The sequence below is a fragment of the Trichechus manatus genome, unplaced genomic scaffold (assembly GCF_000243295.1).
Source record: "Trichechus manatus latirostris isolate Lorelei unplaced genomic scaffold, TriManLat1.0 scaffold00039, whole genome shotgun sequence".
Taxonomy (NCBI): Eukaryota; Metazoa; Chordata; class Mammalia; order Sirenia; family Trichechidae; genus Trichechus; species Trichechus manatus.
Window position 1 is genome coordinate 1,900,782 of NW_004443975.1, and position 22,737 is coordinate 1,923,518.

The following is a 22,737-nucleotide window of genomic DNA, read 5'->3' on the forward strand; positions in this document are numbered from 1 at the left end:
AAGGAGGTAGAGGCTCTGCTTAAGGCAGGCATGCTGGCACTAGCAAGAAGTGGTAACAACCTGCCATTCTAGGAAGAAACGGCAAATGTAAAAGGTAGACACAAAGCCAGCAAAGTACAAGATTGGGTCAATATATGGGCAGACTGCCTTATATATCTCAGGAGGCCTCTGGGGAGCCCTGTATCATAGCGCATTACAGTAAAGCTGTATACAATGAGGAGCATCAGTCCTCAAGTAAAAATTAAATTGTTCCATGTATTTAAGAAAGAGAAAAGTAGTGTGTTTCAAAAAGATTTAATTCAAAATGAGTTCTTTATAGATTGGCCCTTGAAGGGGGCAAGCTTCCATTATCTGGGAGTCTCACATACACAGAATTCTGATCACATTCTGACCATGTCAGAGTGAAACTTGGCATTTAGACAAAAAATGTTTTGCCCACATTGGTCTCTTACTTTATTTTCCAAGCCTGATTCCATACATCTTTTGATTATTTCCCATAATTAAACTCTTTCTCTTAAAGAAAGCCTCATATTCTTCTATTACTCTTAGTCCTCCATGAAAGGAATTAATACATACCATTGACATTTGTTCAGCAGTTTCCTTTGTTTCTGAAGTTTCATGGACAATAAAAGCTATTATAGCAAAATATTAACGTAAACATCGAAGTTCATAGCCATTATATGGTATTCCTTGCTTCCACCTAAAAGATAATGCTACATTTCCTGTTTTCTAGTCTCTGAATTCTGTGTTTTTATTTTTTCCCATAATCACAGAAAAATGCTGAGTGAAGAGTTTCTTTTCCTTTATCATATGATTTGTTTCTGTTCCTATTTTCCTTCTGTTATCTAGGTTGCTGATGGGAAGTTACTCAACTGTTAAAATGAGCCTATCACAGGTGTCATAGTAAAATGTTTATTTCCCTTTTCAGTCCTCCAGTAAGGTGCAACCTTGATTAACAAATGTCCTGGCCATCTCCTTCTTGGGAATTCAAGCACATTAAAAGAATGTATCTTCATGACTCATGCGGGAGAGCTATATCATTGTACGACATCCGTAGATTCCACCCAAATTAGTGTTTAAACCCAAGGGTGGGAAAAATGTGGAAGCCTGTGGGCTCTTCTTCAGCCCAGCCAGGGTTTCCTCTGTCAGTATACCTTCCTGTCTTCATGGTGAGTGCTTCCTCTCCCTACAAGTGAAGTGCTATCTCTCCTTTTATGTCTGTTGCCCTTCCCAAACAGAACCTGTTGGTCGTTTTTGCTTATTGTTTGAAATGTTATCTCCACCATGCCTTTTCATTTAAAATTGCTGATATCTAGTTATGAAAAGAACATCATTTTCCTAGTTTATGAAATTTTAGGCATCATTGAATGAAGGGTGAGACATGAAAGAAGGAGGAAGGAAATGTACACGTAGTTACCCAATATGCCTGAAATTGTAGCTGACAAAATCTGCCATGATAGCCTAAATGGAGAGCCCAAGAAGGAAGACACTAATACGGACAGCTGGCTCAGGCCCCTTCTATCCCAACTTCTCCCTCATTATTTTTCTTATTTCTGCCAACTCATTCATTTTCCTGCCTCAGGTGTGGAAAAATTTTTCTTGTTGTCAGAGGTTTGTTGAAATAAAATTGGTGTTTTGAAGGAACAACTTTTGCTGGGGAGCTAAGGCAAGGTGGGACTCACAAAGTGCTAAAGTGAGCAAGTCTGCAGGGTTTGGATTTGTGACGCCAGTGTTTACAAAGTAGACAGGGAAGAGGGACCCCTCTTGCCTAAGGGCCAGTCTGGCTGCCCGGTCAGGATTGTAGGGGCTGTTGGTGCCTTGAGGGGATCTGTGGGCTCTAGGACACCGTTTCTCAAAGAGCTGCTAGTGGGCTACCTATGTCTCCTAGGTGCTGCTTATGAGGGCATCACAGAGACTAAGTGGGAACACATAAGAGTGGGGCCTGGAAATCTGCATTTTAACCAATTCTCCATGATTCTTATTCTCCTAAACTTGAAGAGCAACTGCTAAAGGGTCTGGTGCTCAGTTTTCCAGCTTCCTAAGTTATTTATTTGTGCGTATCCAGAGGTATTTAGGATTAGGTGACTGACTCACTCTAATCATATATGTAAGAAACTGAAGCATAAATCAGAATACCAGTCTGAACTTTGACCTCTAGTAGTGTGGGAGGTAGAACTGCTCATAGTTCTCTAAGCACACTATGGGAGTCCCTGGGTGGTGCAAACAGTTAAGCACTTGGCTACTAACTGAAAGGTTGTCTGTTCACACCCACCCAGAGACGCCTCGGAAGAAAGTCCTGGTGATCTGCTTCTGAAAAGTCAGAGACTTCAAAACCCTATGGAACACAGTTCTACTCTGCTCGCATGGGGTTGCCATGAGTCAGAATGGACTTGATGGCAATCATTTTGATTTTTTTAAAGCATACTGTAATGTTCTTTGACTCTTGCTTAGCCTTTGCGTATGTTATTCTGTGTGTAGTGCTCTTCTTCTTTCATCCTCAATCCCGTTTCCCCTCCCCCAAAAAGTATGAAAAATTCTGTGAGCAGCCATCTAAGATACTCCACTGGCCCCATCCTATCTGGAGAAGGGATAATGAAGAAAACCAAAGACACAAGGGGAGGCTAGTCCAAAGGACTAATAGACAACTACCATAGCCTTGACCAGACTGAGTTCAGCACAACTAGATGGTGTCCGGCTACCACCACCGACTGCTCTGACAGGGATCACAATAGGGGAACCTAGACAGAGCTGGAAAAAAATGTAGAACAAAATTCTAACTCATAAAAAATGACCAGACTTACTGGCCTGACAGAGACTGGAGAAACCCTGAGAGTATGGCCCCCGGACACCCTTTTAACACAGTACTGAAGTCACTTCTAAGGTTCACCCTTCAGCCAAAGATTAGACAGGCGCATAAAACAAAATGAAACTAAATGGGCACACCAGCCCAGGGGCAGGGACAAGAAGGCAGGAGGGGACAGGAAAGCTGATAATAGAGAACCCAAAGTCGAGAAGGGGAGAGTGTTGACATGTCGTGAGGTTGGCAACCAATGTCATAAAACAATATGTGTATTAATCGTTTAATGAGAAACTAATTGCTCTGTAAACCTTCATCTAAAGCACAATAAAAAAAAGTATGAAAAATTCATTTTTATCTTTTAAACAGGAACCAGCTGTCAACCTGCCCCGGAAAGTTTCCCATAGCTCCAACCCCCCAACCCAACCCCAGGAACCTCCTCTGGGTCATAGCTATACCTTGTACAAACCTAGGTCATTGCCCTTAATGTCCCCTTGTAATTTACTTGCTTATGCATGTATCTCTTCTATTAGGTGCAGAATTTAATTGTCCTTATAAAATCAAGCCCAGTGGAGTGCCTGACCAGGAGTTACTGCTCCGTAAATGATTGTCAAATAAATGGATGAGCTAAAAGATCTTGTGAGGCTGCTTGACGCACATTCACCTCTGTTTTCATCACGTCTGCCCTAAGGAATGGCTGGACTTGTTTTTGTGTAAAATTAAATGTGTTTATATTAAACTCGTCTTCCTGTGATCCTTACAAAAATATGTATTGAGAACAAAATAAATAGGATAGGGAGAAAATTAAGATGCTTTGGTGATCTAAATACTTGTGAAGTACATTTTTTGAATGCCATAAAATGCTTTAAAAAGCTCAAAGAAAATTTAAGAGGGGATCTACTGGATTTTAGCTAAGTGATGAAAAAAAGTTTCCTTAATTCCCTGTCCAAATACTTCAACTTAAATTTACTGGTAGTTATTTGAGACGAAAATGTGAACTCTGCAATCATTAGTTTGTTATAAAGAAAATGTTTTCGTCTTCAAATGTTTAGAGGAAGGATTAAAGGCAATTTATGGTTTGGGTAGAGTGTAATAAAAGGAGTAACAATGGAAACCGAAACCAAACCAAACCTGTTGCCGTCAAGTCGATTCCGACTCATAGAGACCCTGTAGCACAGAGTACAAGTACCCCATAGGATGTCCAAGGCTATAATCTTTACAGCCAACTGCCACATCTTTCTCCCATTAAGTGGCTGGTGGGTTCAAACTGCTGACCTTTCGGTTAGCAGCTGAGTGCTTAACCACTGCACCACCAGGGCTTCTTAATAGCAATGGAGCATCTTCTAAATTGTCCTCAATTTCTGGAATTAATATTAACTCCAACAGGCATTTTATGTCCAAGAAAAATTACTTTCATTTGTCATGTTACAATGTAAACTATATCATCAATCTTGTAGCTGCTGTACAGGATTGTTTATTCATTCAATTGTTCATTCAGTTGTACATGAGATGAATTCTACCATTAGGTCTTTTGCTACAAGGTTCAAGAAGTATATTTACATTAATTTCTTGCAGGAAATTAGGCTTCCAGATCTACATAAAAGGTCTGTTATTAATATCAAGTCGCAGCTTTTTGGTTTCCCCAGAAATACTTCATTTTTAACTCCCAAGGAAAATCACAATAATAAAAAATAAATCAACCTGATAGGTTATTTTCCTTCTTGTAACACCCCTTTTTATTAACCGAATCCCAGTTCATAGATTTTTTACTGCTTGTTTAATTCAAACAATCATAACTTTTTTATAGTATTTTATAATTTATGAAGAACTTTTAAAATAAAAAATTACCTAATCTTTGCAACAACTCTGTGTAGTAATAAGAGTAATACTTCTGTTTATCACTGAGCCCTTTTGTGGTTCGAGGGACTCTTGAGATGCAATTGGTGTTTAGGACATTAAACCTAAAAAACCAAACCCATTCCCATTGAGTCAATTCCTACTCACAGTGACCCTATAGAACAAAGTAGAACTGCCCCATAGAGTTTCCAAGGAGTGGCTGGTGGATTCGAACTGCCAACCTTTTGGTTAGCCTCCAATTTCTTAACCATTGCACCACCAGGACTCCCATTAGGACATTACCCAGTATCAAAGAGCAGAGCCAGACTCAATGCAAGACTTATCTCCAGCAGCCATTTATGTCCAAAAAGCATTACTTGCCAAAAAGACTTATCTCCAAAGAGCATTCTGTTTTCACTCTACCTCTGGTAAATTCAGTACTATTTTCCCCAGAGTATATGTTTAAAAAGCAATCCTGAAAGTTTTTAAATATTGTTATTATTATTCAATCTTTATTTTCTGTTATAAATTAAATAATAATTGGTTACCATGCTTGATGAAGTTCAGTTTTTTTAAAAATTGCCTATATATTATTGTAACTGACTTTCATGTGTAAGTATAGTGTATAAAGTGAATCTGAAATAATTTTAAATAAACATATGAATTTTTATATAATACTGCTAAATTATTTTAATTCTTCTGATTTATATAGTAGTACCCTCACCTGAAAATAAAGCATGTTTCTTTACTTTCTTGTATGTAAGACTCCTTAAGAATAGGATGAAATGTGTATACTCCTGCACAAAAATATCCATATTTGTAACTATTTGATTTGATCATCCTTTCATTCCCAGTTAAAAGCTCCAGGGTGAAATAATCTCCAGCTCTAACATTCTGTGATTTTAAAGCAACTGTCAGATAACATTCCTGCGTATTTAGTATTATTTTCTCCAATAATCCATTAAGTTGAGGCCTGCTCACCTGCTATGAGGTAGGTTGAGTGATCTGTCTGGGTTTCTGTGTTTAAATCCATGTGTTTTCTCCCCCGTCAGAGTAAAAGAAGCTGAAGAAGTGTGTAGGCAGAAAAAGGGAAAATCACTTTATAAAATAAAGCCAAGACATGACTCTGGAATTGTAAGTATTTAATTTTTATTAATTTATGATTTTTTTTTTAATTTTTGCTTTTAAGTACTGTTTTCAGATTATATACAATAGCATTTTAATTATTTGCCTATTATGTTTGAATCAGTAGTGAGCTTCTGAGGTCAAAGCAGCCTTTTCCTTATTCCTTAAATCAGGCCCAGAAGGCTAAGGGAACTCAAGGTTCAGTATTCCAAACTTAAGAATTCTGATAAATCTAAGGATATGCATGCGTTGTGGGCATGTGTATATTGCAGGGAGAGGCATTTGTCACTTTCTCCGTGGCACATGGATCACGAGGCAGGGCTGCATTTGAACCCAGAGTGGACAGTATAATTGGATTAGCCCCACTGGGGTCTAAAACTTGATGGGAAATGCCAAGTGTGGTATTGTCCAGGTTTGCCCAGGGTGCTCAGAGCTGCTTCATAGCCATAAATGGCTCTACACGTCGGCTGCTTAATAGCCATCAGCCTGAGTTTAACAAGCTAACCTAAGTTTCCTCCTTGCCCACCTCTTCCTTTAAAACGAAGAGTCAAGTCATGCACTCAGAGAGGGAAGAGTTTGGCTGAAATGACCGGTTTTCTTCCCCATGTAATGTTGTAGATATTTTGCTAAATGTTTTGCATTGATTATCACTTGACACCACAGTGTAAGCAAATGGTGCTGTTTTAAATGAAAAGTTGGGTTTGGCCTTCACATGGAGTGGTTTAAACTTGAATAGTCTAAATGGAAAAGATATTAAGGTAACCCGAATTGGGATATGATTAAATAGCCATATTTGGAGTCTTTGTGGCACGTGGTTAAGAGCTCAGGCTGCTAACCAAAAGGTCAGCAGTTCTACTCTGTCCTATAGGGTCACTATGAGTCGGAATTGACTCGAAGGCAACAGGTTTGGTTGGTTTTATTTAGAAAAAGTTAAGAATTACATCTTCATTTAAAAGCTATTTTCCCTTCATTTTCTCTATATCAAAATAAATTTTATTTAATGGCAAATACTTTGTGGTTTAGTTTATTTTCTACTCTTTTTTGATTAAAGTAGAATTCTAAAAGTATACTGAATGAGGATAAATAAGTATTAGTCTCAATCACGCTATTATAAGAACAGGAGGGAATTGTGGCACCTTCACCATGAAGGGAAGCAGCCAATTTAATTTTTATATTTATGTATATGGAGCCCTGGTGTCACGGTGGTTAAGCACTTGGCTGCCAGCCGGAAGGTCAGCAGTTCAAACCCACTAGCAGGTCCACGGGAGGGAAGACCTGGCAATCTACTTCCATAAAGATTACAGCCTAGGAAACCCTATGGGCAGCTCTGCTCTGTCCTGTAAGGTTGCTGTGAGTTGGAATCGACTCAACAGCACCTGACAACAACACATGCGTAGGACTGAGAATAAGGAAGATGAGTTGGCACTCTTTCACATGGATTAAAAGTTGCATCTTAAAAACTTTATTTTCCTCAAAATATTGGTGGGTCATCTTGGTGAAAATTGTTAAAGATAAAATGGATTCTATGTATGTATATTTTTTTCCATTATATGCTGGTGGATCTGTAGAACCTATTCCCAGAGAATTTGATCCAAATGAAAAGCTCTTCTCTCTAACTACAATTCTTATCTGGTGTGTTTATTTTCAGAAAGCAAAGATAAGCATGAAAACCTGAGCAATGAAAACTAGTCATTTAACCACTTCCACAAAATTCAGCTGACCTGAGGGCGGGAAGGAAACGACATCGTTCTAATCACGTTTCTTCTTGACCTCCTACATAATCTTTGTGTTTTCTAGACAGTTCACTGATTGCTGAATTTTATTGTACATTCATATAAAATGCAAAAGCAGTAGACCAGTGGAGAGTTTTGACACCTTTTCTTTTTGTAAAAGTTTATGGTATTATACCAATAGACCAAAACAGCATGTATAAGAGGCAGTATCTGCATTAATTCTGAACATGCTAAACATTAAACTAAAATTTACTTCTGTGAGAATATTCCTTGTCACAGCAAAACACTTTCCTTTCTACTGACAACCAGTACTCCACATCACTGCATTTCCATTTATGGGTAAAATGTTATTTCTGGTGAATTGTTTGTATTGGTTTCATGTCTACATGTAAATTTTCTATTTTAAAATTTAAGTACCATTTCTATAACATAGTCAACACTTTCCCGACTCTTTGGTTGTTCTCTGTAATGAAATATTTTTGAAATAAGATTATCATCTTTCACTTGAGTCAGATAATTAATAGAAAGAAGCATAGCAAAAGGAAAACCCTTTTCTAATAAATGGTTTAATATAGACAAGAATCAGAGCTTTAAGTTTAATGAGGTTGCTTATCAGAATATGCCCCTTTTGACGCTATAAAGAGCTAATCTGCAGCAGACGTAAATTAAAGGTGTGCCTTTCTATAACTTTTACCATTACCCTTCATAAAGAAAATTTGTCCCAATATTTTGAAAGAATTTAAATAAATTAGGCTCATAAAATTTATGAACATCAGTAATTGTTGGCAAAAAATAATAATAACATTTTTGTATGAATGGACATCTGTATAGAACGTGTAAATTAAATATGCTGTCTGAGTATTTTGACATGATTGAGGTTGGACAGAGGGAGGACAGAAAATGCCCTTGCTCTTTATATGTTATAGCAGGTGATTAAAAGCTGTGAAATGAGGATGTAATGATTTATTATCTGAAAGAACCTAGGAAAGGATTTTATTTTATTTTACTTCGAAAAAAAAAAAAAAAGTAAATCTCTCACTCTTTCTGAGAGTACTTTAAAGTCAGCTCATGATGCATTGTGGTGGTTTTGTCAAGCATTAATAGATTTTTTTTTTAATTCCTTTTAATTATATTTGTTGGGAGTCATGGTTGTGGATAAAGGCAGAGATTATGGCTTTTGTGAACCAACTTTGGAAAGCAACTTAAAAAACAATGTTCTGAGTCATAACCATGTTTGTATTTATGTAAAGTATGGTCACCTACATTTTAATTTGTTGTTTAAGTGCAAAGAAACAGTAGTGGGTTCTTTTGTTTTGTAGTCTTCCTGTCCCCTTCAGTCCTTCCACTATGTATATTACCATTCTTTGATGAAATAATAGAGCATTTAACAAAGATCGCTATGTGCAATACTGTATTTAGTGTTTCTATTTCAATTTTTCTAGAATGTTAATTTATATGAAAATAAAATAAATAATAAAAGATTTGTATGCCTGTTATGCGCATATTGTCTAAGGACACTTGCAAAATTCAACCATCATATTTAACACTGGAGAAAAAAGGGAAAAGTAAGAGTGTCTGTATCTAATTTTTTTTTAAGTTCTTATTTCATACTTAACAATTGTTAGTAGTTAAGTATTTAATAAATGCTTATTTTCAGAGATAAAATAACCATTCTGCTACCTCAAAATATAATTCTAGAAAAGTTGAAGTTGTCCATATGCAATTTTAGGAAATGAGTCTTATCCATTTATGAACACAAAATATTAATATAGGAGAAATTCAGAATTTAGATGGAAAAATTCATTGGATACAGATTAAGTGCTCAAGGGTCGTAAGAAGATGATGAGGCAAAGGAAAGTAATATGTTGCTGAAGGGATGGATAAAGGAAAGGAAATAAAAGAAGGGAAAACAAGCATGATGCTAATGGAGAAGTATGGAAAGATAATTTCTTTGTTTTCATAAATTAGCTTTGCATTTGGGTCCTTTTACATTTTTACAGTATGAACTCTCATCACCACACATTGCTTTAACATCTACTTTGTGTGAAGGCATGGTGCTTAATAACTGCTCATTCTAAAAGAAATCAAACTGAATCTTTTCAAAGAACTTAACAGCAAGTTGGGGAAATGAATGTAAAACAATAATTACAATATTTTAATGTGCAATCCAGAAAGTACAAAAAGCCCAATCTAGAGGGATGAGTAGGAGTTAGGCAAGTGAAGGGAGAGAAGAGAAATCCTAATGGGAATACAGTACACAAAGGCACATAGAGGGCATCATGTCTTTTGGGAGCTGCAATTTAGTTCGATTACATGGAAACATAAAAGAGGAAGAGTGATGAAAGATGGGGCTGGAGATAAAAGAAGGGATTTTGTGGCATGAAACTAATGTAAATCCCTTATATTCTTGGTTCAAGGAGTAAGGGGCATCATAGAGTCATCTATGCCCTTGGCTACTCACAGTAGTAACAGACTAGCAGTGTGAACATCACCTAGAAGCTTGTTCCAAATACAGAATCCTGAAAATTTTTCTAATGGTTGGTGGCAAGCAGGTGATGAGGCATTTCCAAGAGAGGTGGCAACCTGAGGGGGAAAGAAAGGATGGAAAACAGAAATATGAAATAGCCTAGCACATCTGCATATGAATTAGTTCTACATAGGGAGTAGGAGGTTGGGGAGATGGAAGAGTGGGTGATAAGGAAAAATGTAGAATTGGGTTAGATCACTGAATAATAACAAGAAACCTTATGCAGTAGATTATAGAGCCAGTGATTAATTTTAGACTGGTAACATGACCTGTTTTCAGTTTAATAAAGGCCACTCTAGCACCAGAGTGGAGGATAGAGTGAAGGAATATAAGCCTAGGGGCCGGAAGATCTTTAAAGAGACTATTACAACCCAAAGGAAGAGATAGGACTTAAGTAAGATAATAACCAGTAGAGATGGAAACTTGGAGCTGAAGAAAAGAAATGTTAAAGAGGTAAAATATATAAGAGAACTTCTTGGACCTTTATATGTGAAAAATGAGAAAGCAGAATTTAAAAGGATTGTCTGAATTTAAGATGACAGTCTGGCTTCTTGACTAGATAACTTGGCAAAGAGTGGCTCCATTCACCAAAAAAAAAAAGAATAAAAGGGAAATGCTTCCATCAGGTTACTTTTTAGTTGTTAGCACCTCAGAGAAACTTCTCTGAAAAGGCTATCAAGAATAGTAACCCCCAAGTCTTTATTCCTTTACTCTGCTTGTCTTCATAAGTTATGTATTTACTACCTCAGGTAGTTATGTATTTACTAGTGTTTTGTCTGTCTCTTTCACTAAAATGTACGTCCAGAAAGGAAGAGACTTTTCTTTTTTCCCCCAGTACTAAATCTGTAGATTGAAAACAGTAGCTGGAATGTATTTTGCATTCAATAAATATTTGTCGATTTAATGAATAAATAAATAGGAGGAAGAGGAGGAAGAAGTTTGGGTGTAGAAGGAAATGAAGAATCCATAATGTGTGCTGCACATTCACTTCTAATAGTGGTTATTGATTTGGAACTCAGGAGACAGGTACAGTCTGGAAGATTTTACTCTAAGAGCCATCTGCATTCAGGTGGTGGTTGAAATCAATAGGTTGTTAAAATTGGCTGGAGAAGCAGGAGTAGATTAAAAAAGAAAGAAAAAAAAGTAACCGAGGTCAGGTTGAAATCAGTGTTTAAAGAAGAACCAAAAATAGAGGAATCAAAAAAGGAAACTCAGAAAAATTGACCTGGGGATTAAAAGTTGAGAACCACGAAAGAGTAGTGTTGCAAAAGTCAAGGTAAAAGAGCACTTCAGGAAGAAATTCTGCCCTGAAACCTTCCTATTACCCTCCAAACATACTATTGTAAATAATAAATGTGAAATTTACATAATTAATTGAGTTTATTCAATATTCTATTTTAAACTGTGCGTTAGGAAAGCAATGTAGAGAAATAATTACAAACATTAGTTCTGGAATTCATTTTTAGTATGGCTGAGTAAGCCAACAGATTAACCTTCCTGCAGTTATTAACTATAAAATCTGAAAAAAATATAAAAAGCAACCACTTTGAGGTTTGGGAGAGTGAACATAAGTAGATTCTGAGGCAAAGGGAAGAGTTGAACTTGGAAGACAACAATGCATGGGGCACGAAGGCAGGCCTCAGAAATGCTGCTGCACAGGACAGCTAAAATCTCCAAAGCAGCAGTCCTGCTGGCTAGAAGACAGAGTTCAGGGCAACCACAGCTACTGGGAAATAAGGGAGTCCTAGAAAGAGAGCCAGAGAGGGGTGGCCTCAAATTCTGTGTGTAAATTCTTTTCAAATCTCTGGCTGGCCCTTAACTCACACATACACAAGGCAAATTATGAATAGACCAGCCAAAGAAAAAGAGAACTGAACTTCTGCCCAAGAGATTGAGTTTGTAGTTGGACTCCAACAAAGTTAGTGCCTACCAACAAAAATATCAATACTCTTTGAAGGACTATAACAGAATCCACATTCTCCACAAAATAATATCCACAAAGCTCGGGATAAAATATAAAATTCCTCAATGCAAAGAAACAGAAGAATGTGATGCATTCTTGAGAGAAAACATGCAGTATAAGACAACCCCAAGAGGATCCAGATATTGGAATTAGCAAACGAACTCTAAAGTAGACGTTTTTACTATGCTTAATGAGGTGTGTGTGTGTGTGTGTGTGTGTGTGTGTGTGTATACACAAAAGGTGCCCCTTGGAAACTCTATGGGGCTGTTCTACTCTGTCCTATAGGGTTACTATGAGTCAGAATTGACTCGATGGCAATGGGTGAGTTATATATATATGCATATATATATATATATATAGATGCAAGCTTATAATGAATAAAAAGACAAGCTATATCACCAGAGAAAGAAGGACTATAGAAAATGAACCAAATGGAAATTCTAGAACTAATAAACACAGTATCAGGGAAAAAATTCACTAGATGGGCTTAAAAGTAGAATGGAAATAGCAGAGGAAAGCATCAAGAAGTTGAAGATAAATTAATAGAAATAATCCAGTCTGGAAAACATAAAAATTATTCCTAAAAAATAAACAGAGCCTTCTATGCTACAATATGAAAAGAGCTAACACACATATAACTGGAATCCCCAAAAGGTAAGGAGAGAGAAAACAGTGCAAAAAAAAAGAAAAGAAAAGAAAGAAACAATGGCCACAAATTCCTTCAATTGAGGGAAATTTATAAATTTATAGATTCAAAGTCAGCATACTCAAAGCAGAATAACTGCAAAGAAAACTAAGGCTGATTATATAACAGTCCTACTAATGAAAACCAAAAATAAAGAGAAAATTTTGAAAGAAAAATGATACATTAAATATAGAATAAACAATATGAATGAAGGCTGAATTCTGATCAGAAACTGGAACACAGGAGACAGTGGGACAGCATATTTAAAGTGCTGAGGGCAGGGCGCTGTCAATCAGAATTCCATACCTGTGAAAATATGCATCATGACTGAAGGTGAAATAAAGACATTTACAAATACAACAAAAGTAAGTATATTTGTTGCCAACAGATCTGTATCACAAGAAATATTAAAGGAAGTTTTTTTAAGTTGAGAGGATACTGGAAGAAAATGTGGATCTTTGGGAAGTAATAACAAGCATTGGAAATGGTAAATACTTGGGAAAATATAAAAGCATAATTCTTGTCATTTTTAACTTCTTTAAAACACTTTAAAGCAAAAAATTATATTGTCTTGCAGAGTTTATAATGTATGTAAATGTACATATGGCAATTATAAAGGATCGCAAAGGTGGGAGTAACAAATTGCAGGATTTCTACACTTTACATGAAGTGATGCAATATTAACTCCAAATAGACTCTGAAAAGTAAGGATGTATACTCTAAGGACGTATATAATAATTCTTAGTTCAACCACTAAAAAGTAATGGAAAGAGGTATAGCTAAAAGCCAATAGATAAATTAAAATGGGATTCAAAAAAATATTTAAATAACCCAAATGAAGACAAGAATGGATGATCAGAGGGAGAAAAAAGTCAGAAGAGAAAACACACACACACACACAAATTGCATGATGGATTCTTAAATATTACCTTATTGATAATTATTTTAAATGTAAATGGACTAAACACCCCTTGTAAAAGGCGGAGATTATCAGACTATTTAAAAAAAGCAAGACTATGCTGTCTACAAAAGAACACTTTAAATAAAAAGATAAATGTATATGTAGTGACTGAATTAAGGGAGAAATAACCAATTCTATAATCATACTTAGATATCTTAACACCCCACTCCCATGAATTGGCAGAACAACTAGAGAACCAATCAGTAAGGACTTCAATAACTTGAAAAACACTATCAGCCTTCTTAGCCTAATTAGAAATTGTTAACAGTATATCCAACACATTCAAAATGCACGTTCTTTTCAAGTGTGCAAGGTACATTTACCAAAATAAAACAAATACAGACCATGAAACAAGTCTCAATCAATTTAAAAGGACTGAAATTCAACAGAATATATTTTCTGATCATAAAAATTAAACTGAAAATTATTAACAATTAGATATCTATGAAAACTTTATACATTTAGGGATTAAATCTTATAAGTTTAAATAATTCATGGATAAAATAAAAAGTCACAAGGGAAATTTAAAAAATGTATTTCAAACTGAATGGATAATGAAACTGCAGCATATTAAAATTTGTGGGTTTCTGCTAAAGCATTAATTATATGAGTTCTGGAGTCATACAGATGCATTTAAATTCTAGTTCCACCTCATTTACTTGGGAAAGTTTCTTACTGTCTCTTAGAATTAATTTTTTCGTATATACAATGATGAAAATCATAGTAACTATTACAGACGGGTTAGTATAAAATGAGAAATGAATTTAAGGCATTTTTCCCTAAAATCTAGAACAATGTAAGCATGTCATAAATGTAAGCTGTTATCATGATAGTTATTCCCAAGTCTCTGCCATGAAAAATGCGCGCACACACACATACACACACACACACACACACCCTCCCTCAACCCCACCAGCCCCCTACTACAGGTTCTACCCAATTTCTCTCCAACACTTCTGAGTTGAACTTTTAGAAATATTGTCTATGTGCTTCCGTATTTAGTTAACTTTCATTAACACTTTAATCTACTAAAGTATGGCTGCTGCCCTACCCCTGCAAAGTTAGATGCATCAATTGGCACTTCTTGTTAATAAATTCAATAGACACTTTCAAATCTAAACTTATTTGAGCTTTTAGAAGATTTGACACATTAAAATGCTCCCTTTTATTTTCCTTCTACCTCTTTGCCGCTTTTGTTCAGTCTACTTTGCAGTTCCTCTTCCTTTGGGTTCCCTTAAATGTTGGATTGCTCAGATTTCTGTGCTAGACTATCTTTTCTTTCTTGGATGATTTAATTTATGCACAAAGATTTAATTACATTTAAATCAGTGACTTTTAAGCATTTTAATTAGGAACATCTTGACAGTCATGAAAACAACCTTCATTATAGAAGATGGCACATATTCACATGCACAAAAAAAAAAAACTTGCGTACAATTTCAGAAATTCAAGAGCTTAAATCCATCTATGATACTTAAATATAAAACTCTAATGAAATACTTATGGCGTCATAGTGGTTAAGAGCTACCGCTGCTAACCAAAAGGTCAGCAGTTGGAATTCACCAGGCGCTCCTTGGAAACTCTATGGGGCAGTTCTACTCTGTCCTATAGGGTCGCTATGAGTCAGAATTGACTCAACAGCAACAAGTTATGTCTTGAACCAGGATCTTTCTCCTGAGCTCTAGGAGACCTGGTCATTTCCAACTGGATGTCTCACAGTACTTTAAAATTCATCATGTGCAAACTGGACTAAACCAAAGCTAAGAAGTTTCCTGAATACACCCAAACACTTTGAGGGACAGAGTAGCAAGGGTTGGGGGTCTGGGGACCATGTTTTCAGGGGACATCTAGGTCAATTGGCATAACAAAGTTAATTAAGATAAGATTCTGCATCCTACTTTGGTGAGTAGCATCTGGGTCTTAAAAGCTAGGGGGATGCCATCAAAGATGCAGCAATTGGTCCCAGCCCACCTGGAGTAAAGGAGAATGAAGAACACCAAGTCACAAGGAAAGTATTAGCCCAAGAGACAGAAAGGGCCACATCAACCAGAGACTGCATCAGCCTGAGACCAGAAGAACTAAAAGGTGCCTGGCTACCACCAGTGACCACCCTGACAGAGAACACAGCAGAGAGTCCCTGATGGAGCAGGAGAAGAGTGGGGTGCAGAACTCAAATTCTAGTAAAAAGACCAGACTGGAGGGACGCCACAAAGCATGGTTCCTGGACTGTCTGTTTACTCAAAACTAAAACCATTCCCAAGGCCAACTCTTCAGATAAAAATTAGACTGGACTATGGTACGTAAAATGATACTCGTGAAGAGTGTGCTTCTTAGCTCAAGTAAATACGTGAGACTAAATGGGCAGCTCCTGTCCAGAGGTGAGATGAGATGGCAGAGAGGGTCAGGAGCTGGTTGAATGGACACGGAAAATCAGGGGTGGGAAGGAGGACTGTGCTGTCACAGTATAAGGAGAGCAATTAGGGTCACATACAATGCATGCATAAATTTTTGTATGAAAGACTAACTTGAATTGTAAACTTTCACTTAAAGTACAACAATAAAATAAAAATAAATTAATCCTGTAAAACAAGCTCAGCTTGCCCTCCACACCTGCTCACACTTTTTTTTTTTTTAAATCATGCTTTAGGTGAAAATTTACAGCTCAAGTTAATTTCTCAGTCAAAAATTTATACACATATTGTTTTGTGACATTGGTTGCAATCCCCACAATGTGACAGCACCCTCCCCCTTTCCACCCTGGCTTCCCTGTGTCCATTCATCCCATTCCTGTCCCTTCCTGCCTTCTCATCGTACTTTTGGACAGGAGCTGCCCATTTGGTGTCATATATTTGATTGAACTAAGATGCATGTTCCTCACATGCAATATTTTTTTGTTTTATAGACCCGTCTAATCTTTGTCTGAAAAGTGGGCTTCGGGAATAGTTTCAGTTCTAGTTTAGTAGAGTGTCTGGGTGCCATAATTTTGAGGGTTCCTCCAGACCCTGTCAGAACATTAAGTCTTGTCTTTTTATATGAATTTGAATTCTGTTATACATTTTTCTCCTACTCTGTCCAGGACTCTCTGTTGTGTTCCCTGTCAGGGTGATCATTGGTGGTAGCCAGGCACCATCTAGTTCTTCTGGTCTCAGTCTGATGGAGTCTCTGGTTTATATCATCCTTTAATCCTTTGGGCTAGTATTTTCCTTGTGTCTTTGGTTTTCTTCATTCTCCTTTGCTCCAGATGGGAAGAGACAAATCAAAACTACATTGAGATACCATCTCACACTGACAACGCTGGCACTAATCAAAAAAACACAAAATAACAAATATTAGAAAGGTTATGGGAAGATTGGAACTCTTATGCACTGCTGGTAAGAATGTAAAGTAGTACAACCACTTTGGAAATCGATTTGGCACTTCCTTAAAAAGCTAGAAATAGAAATACCATACAATCCAGCTATCCTGCTCCTTGGAATATATCCTAGAGAAATAAAAGCTGTCACACGAATAGATATATGCACACTCATGTTCATTGCAGCACTGTTCACAATAGCAAAAAGATGGAAACAACCTAGATGCCTATCAACAGATGAATGGATAAACAAATTATGGTACATACAATGAAATGCTATGCAATGATAAAGAACAATGATGAGTCCACGAAACATCTCACAACATGGATGAATCTGGAGAGCATTAAGCTGAGTGAAGTAAGTCAGCCACAAAAGGACAAATATTGTATGATATCACTATTCTAAGAACCCAAGAAAAGGTTTACACATAGAAAAAGGCATTCCTTGATGGATACAAGAGTGGGGAGGGAGGAAAAGGGGAAATCACTAGGTAGTAGACAAGTGTTAACTTTGGTGAAGGGAAGGACAACACAAAATACAGGGAAAGTCAACACAACTGAATCAAAGCAAAAGCATAGAAGTTTCCTAGACACATCCAAACACTTTGAGGGACTTATTAGCTGGGGCTGGGCTCTGGGGACCATAGTCTCGGGGGACATCTAGGTCAATTGACATAATATCGTTTATGAAGAAAATGTTCTACATCCCACTTTGGTGAGTAGAGTCTGGTGTCTTGAAAGCTTGTGAGTGGCCATCTAAGATACATCTATTGCTCACTCTTCTGTGTCCCCTATCTCAGTGAGCAAAACCCCTATACACCCAGAAACCTGAGCTCATTCTTGACACTTCACTCTCCCTCATGCCCCACAATGATTCAGTTGCCAACTACTGTTGAATCTACTGAAATCTCTGGAATTAATGTCTCCAGAATGCATCCATTTTTTCTCTCTGTCCTCTATTAAATCCCTAGTTCAGAAAATCCTGGTGAATTACTTCAATAACCTACCAATTGTTCTCATATGCTAAGATTTTCCCTCCACCAAATCTTGTTCTACAGTGATTCTGATTTTTTTTTCCTAAAGTACAAATCTGCTCATCTAAATTTCTTAGTTAAAACATTTTAGAGGCCACTCACTATTTTCAAGGTAATATCCAAAATCTTCAATATGGCTGACAGAGCCCTGAGGGATCTGGTGCCAACTTACATCTCTAGTTTTATCTCTTGACTCAACTAATCTTGAATTCCTGCCTCAAGCCATACTGAAATACTTTTAGTCACCTTTTCATATCACGCTTTGTCTCAACTATAGTCTTCCCTCATGTTTCGCCTCAGCTTGAAACATTCATGCCTTTTTCATCTGGGTCACTATTAATTGTATCTGACTTAGAAGAACAGTGATGAATCCATGGGCATTTCTTGACAACACAAGCTGCCAGCACAGCACCTGGTACATAACAGACACTCAATACATATTTATTGATTAAGGTAAGATTAGAGTGTTAACACTGCCAAACACTTAAAGACTCAAGAAAGCTAAGGATTAAAAGAATTCCATTGTTCTTTTGAAATAGGATGGTGGTAAAGAAGCGAAGTGGTAAAGAGAAAGGGTAGTAAAGAGAAAGGAGGAAGTAGAAAAGGGAGGCTCAATATAAATTAATCCATTTAAGGTAGTTCAGTAGCTCCAAGCATGGAAGGATTTTCTATAGTTTGAGGAATATAGTGATCTGAGCTTATAATTTGAATTTTTCCACTTTTCCCCCAATCAACAAATAGATAAAATATATTTTCAAAACTGTAAAGGCAAAGATATACAGAGAGAGAGAGAGAGAAATCTCTCCTTGGGCCAGAAATAGAAGAGTATAGCACAAAAGTTAACAGGGGCTGAAGTTAAAGGCCTACCAAGAAAACAGAGGGAACTGTAAGTTCAATTCCTACAGGGCAATGGGAACTAACCGTGCCCCATTGATGGAGGGAAACCAAGCCAGGTTGGCTGCCAGAGACTTGGAGCTGGAGTATCTACCAGTGAGAATGGACTGAAAATACCTACAGAAAGTGCCATAGGATTTGGCAAACATAACGCAGGATATGTATGGTGGCAAGAAAAAGCAGAGAAAGGCCAACAGTTGTTGGCCCAGTGACTGCACTGGCTCTGGACTGGGGATGGGTGGAAATAACGGCGAATGACCAGATATAGAGAGGCAAGGGGAGAAAGAGTGTGAGCATCCTCTCAAGACAAGCCTGCAAAACAAACTTCTGAAACACATGAAGAAAATTATCAGTAAGGAAGAACAAATAAACTCAATAAATGGAAAACGAATTCACTTTCAAAATTGCAAATAATAGGACAAAATTTTAATCATTTAATGATAATAATGTTTCAAAACTGCCAAGAAATTTGAAAAATATAATCATTCAAACAGAAGAAATTATATAAGCAGGATGAACTCCAAATGGACATAAATTAAGAGACAAATAATGATTTGAAACATTGTACTAGGGTTATTCACTAACTAGATAGTAGACAAGAATTATCTTAGGTGAAGGAAGGATAGCACACACTACAGAAGAAGTCAGCACAACTGGACTAAACAAAAGCTGAGAAGTTTCCTGAATACAACCAAACACTTTGAGGGACAGAGTAGCAGGGGCAGGGGTCTGGGGAACATGCTTTCAGGGGACATCAAGGTCAATTGGCATAACAAAATTTATTAAGAAAATGTTCTGCATCCTGCTTTGGTGAGTGGCATCTGGGGTCTTAAAAGCTAGCGAGCAGCCATCTAAGATGCATCAATTGGTCCCAACCCACCTGGAGTAAAGGAGAATGAAGAACACCAAAGACACAAGGAAAATATTGGCCCAAGAGACAGAAAGGGCCACATAAAGCAGAGACTGCATCAGCCTGAGACCAGAAGAACTAGTTGGTGCCTGGCTACCACAAATGACCTCCCTGACAGGGAGCATAACAGAGAGTCCCTGATGGAGCAAGAAAAAGATGGGGAGCAGAACTCAAATTCTAATAAAAAAGACCAGACTTAATGGTCTGACTGAGACTGGAGGAACCCCAGAAGGCATGGCCCCCGGACTCTCTGTCAACCCAGAACTAAAACAATTCCCGAGGCCAACTCTTCAGACAAAGATTAGGGTGGACTATGGGACATAAAATGATACTCGTGAAGAATGTGCTTCTTGGCTCAAGTAGATACATGAGACTGAGTGGGCAGCTCCTGTCCAGAGGTGAGATGAGAAGGCAGAGAGGGTCAGGAGCTGGTTGAATGGACACGGGAAATCAGGGGTGGGAAGAAGGAGTGTGCTCTCACAGTATAGGTAGGGAGAGCAACTAGGGTCACATAACAATGTATGTATAAATTTTTGTATGAGAGACTAACTTGAATTGTAAACTTTCACTTAAAGTACAACAATAAAAAAAAAAGGTAGTACTAAAGAATTCAGTGAGATTATATCACAGAGAAAATATTTTAAAATGTGTAAGAGAAGTTAAAAAAGATAGAGGATAGACTGAGATACTCCAATTTAAGAGACATCCTATAAGGAGATCCTAAAGACAATGGTAAAGAATCAAGATAATGGCTTGAAGAGATAATGGCTGAGAATTTTCTAGAATTCAAGAAAGAGATGTGTCCTCCTGCTTGAACATGTGCAACAAGAGCCACTTTAAAGTTCATAATAATTTTTTAAAAAATATTAAAAACAGTTATAAAAAAAGAATGGTGGAAAGAAGAACTGGTCCAGCTGTATATTAAACATATTAGAAAGTGATAATAAGTGTTTGTAACAGCAAAATATTGGAAATTTCTAAATAATGAGGCAATATGCAGACAACAACAAAAAAAAGAAAAAATCTTGCAGTTGTCGGGGATTTCATTTTACCTGGATCCACAATCAATGCCCATGGAAGCAGCAGTCAAGACATCAAACAACACATTGCATTGGGCAAATCTGCTGCAAAAGAACTTTTTAAAGTGTTAAAAGCAAAGATGTCAACTGAAGACCAAGGTGTGCCTAACCCAAACCATGATGTTCCAGCCTTTGGCCTCCCAAAATTCACTCCCTTGCCACATGTAAAACATGTTCACCCCATCATATTGTAGCAAAAGACTTAAATCAACTCCAAGTCCAAAATCCAAAAATTCCTCTTCATCTGTGAAATCTAGAATACAAGTTATCTGCTTCCAAATTACAATGGTGGAACAGGCACAGGCTAGACATTTCCATTACAAATGGGAGAAATTGGAGGCATAACAGGCACCAGGCAAGTCAGCAGAACACATTACATTAGCCCTCAAGGCTTGAAAATAATCCTAGGTTCTCTGAGACCATTTACACAATGGCCCTGCCCCCCAGACTGTATGTGTTAGCCACACTCTACAGATTCTGAGTGGAGGCCCCTCGGCTCTAGGCTTCAGCTCTACCTTCCAGGCCTACTGGAATGGCAATTCTGTTCCTTTGGCTTTAGGCACACCATTCTCCTAGTCCATCTGAGTGGCGTCTCCACCCTTAGAAACACCAGAGGCCATAACTCCACCCTTTGAAACCTTAGAGGTCGTGATCATGCCCTTTGAGACTGAGGCATCTCGGCTTCCTGTGTTCCTTGTCTCTTCAGCATCTGCTTCTTGGTTTCTTGGCTTCTCGACCTCTCGGGCCTCTCCACCCGAGTATGCCCTGCTGGGGCAGGTGTTCCAAAGCTCTGTAGCTCTACCGATAAGTGCCTGGAGGCACCCCACTCCACCAGTAAACTTCAGCCAATAGAGGCACACCACTCTGCCAGGAAGCCTCCTGCGCAAAGGCACTCAGCTCTGCCCTCCGTCGGTTGGCTCCAGTGCTGTGTCATGCTGGTATCTGGATCCTGCAGGTGGCTCCTGTTTGTCTGACCTCCAGTTCTTGGGACTTGAGCTAGCAGCTTACCTGCAGTCTTGTCTGCCGATCTTGGGATTTGTCGATTTTCACAGCCTGTGAGCAAGAGCCCTGCTCTCTGACCTGCCAATCTTCAGTTTAACAGCCCCTGAGGCTACGTGAGTCAGGATCAGCCTCTATCCTGATTTGGGGACTTGGGACGTTCTGGTCTCTACAATTGCATGAGATGTTTCCTTGATATAAATCTCTCTATACATATGTATTATACTCTTTACTGGTTTTGCTTCTCTGGAGAACCCAGCCTAAAACAGTCTAGTTGGGGGATTTTGGTTTTCTTTATGTTGAGGTGTAATCCATACTGAAGGCTATAGTCTTTGATCTTCATCAGTAAATGCTTCAAGTCTTCTTTGCTTTCAGCAAGCAAGGTTGTGTCATCTGGATATCATAGGTTGTTAATGAGTCTTCCTCCAATCCTGATGCCCCATTCATCTTCATATAGTCCAGCTTCTCAGATTATTTGCTCAGGATACAGATTCAACAAGTATGGTGAAACGATACAACCCTGACACACACCCTTCCAGACTTTAAACCATGCATATAGCATATGTATATAGTAAGATCGATCCCATTTATGCAAGAAAGGGGACAAAGTAATTGCTGGATTTTCAAAAATTAACATATAGACAATAATATCTCTGGCAGCATTCACAAGAAACTGCTAATATTGGTTGTCCCCGGAGAAGGAAAGGAGTCTCTGGGTGGCACAAACAGTTAATGGCTGGACTATTAATGGAAAGGTTGATGGTTGAAACCCATCCAGAGACGCCTTGGAAGAAAGGCCTGACTATGTGCTTCTGAAAGTCACAGTCTTGAAAACCCTATGT

General features: G+C 37.8%; 1 protein-coding gene across 1 annotated transcript in view; it reads left to right on the top strand.

Moving 5' to 3' along the window:
* The window catches only part of FMN2 (formin 2), a 437,381-nt gene extending 429,549 nt beyond the window's left edge, over positions 1–7,832 (top strand). The window contains exons 18-19 of the mRNA XM_023730863.1: positions 5,686–5,767; positions 7,407–7,832. Coding sequence (XP_023586631.1) covers positions 5,686–5,767; positions 7,407–7,433 — 109 coding nt within the window. The 3' untranslated portion in view covers positions 7,434–7,832. The remainder of the gene's footprint in view (positions 1–5,685; positions 5,768–7,406) is intronic.
* Positions 7,833–22,737: the final 14,905 nt, after the last annotated feature.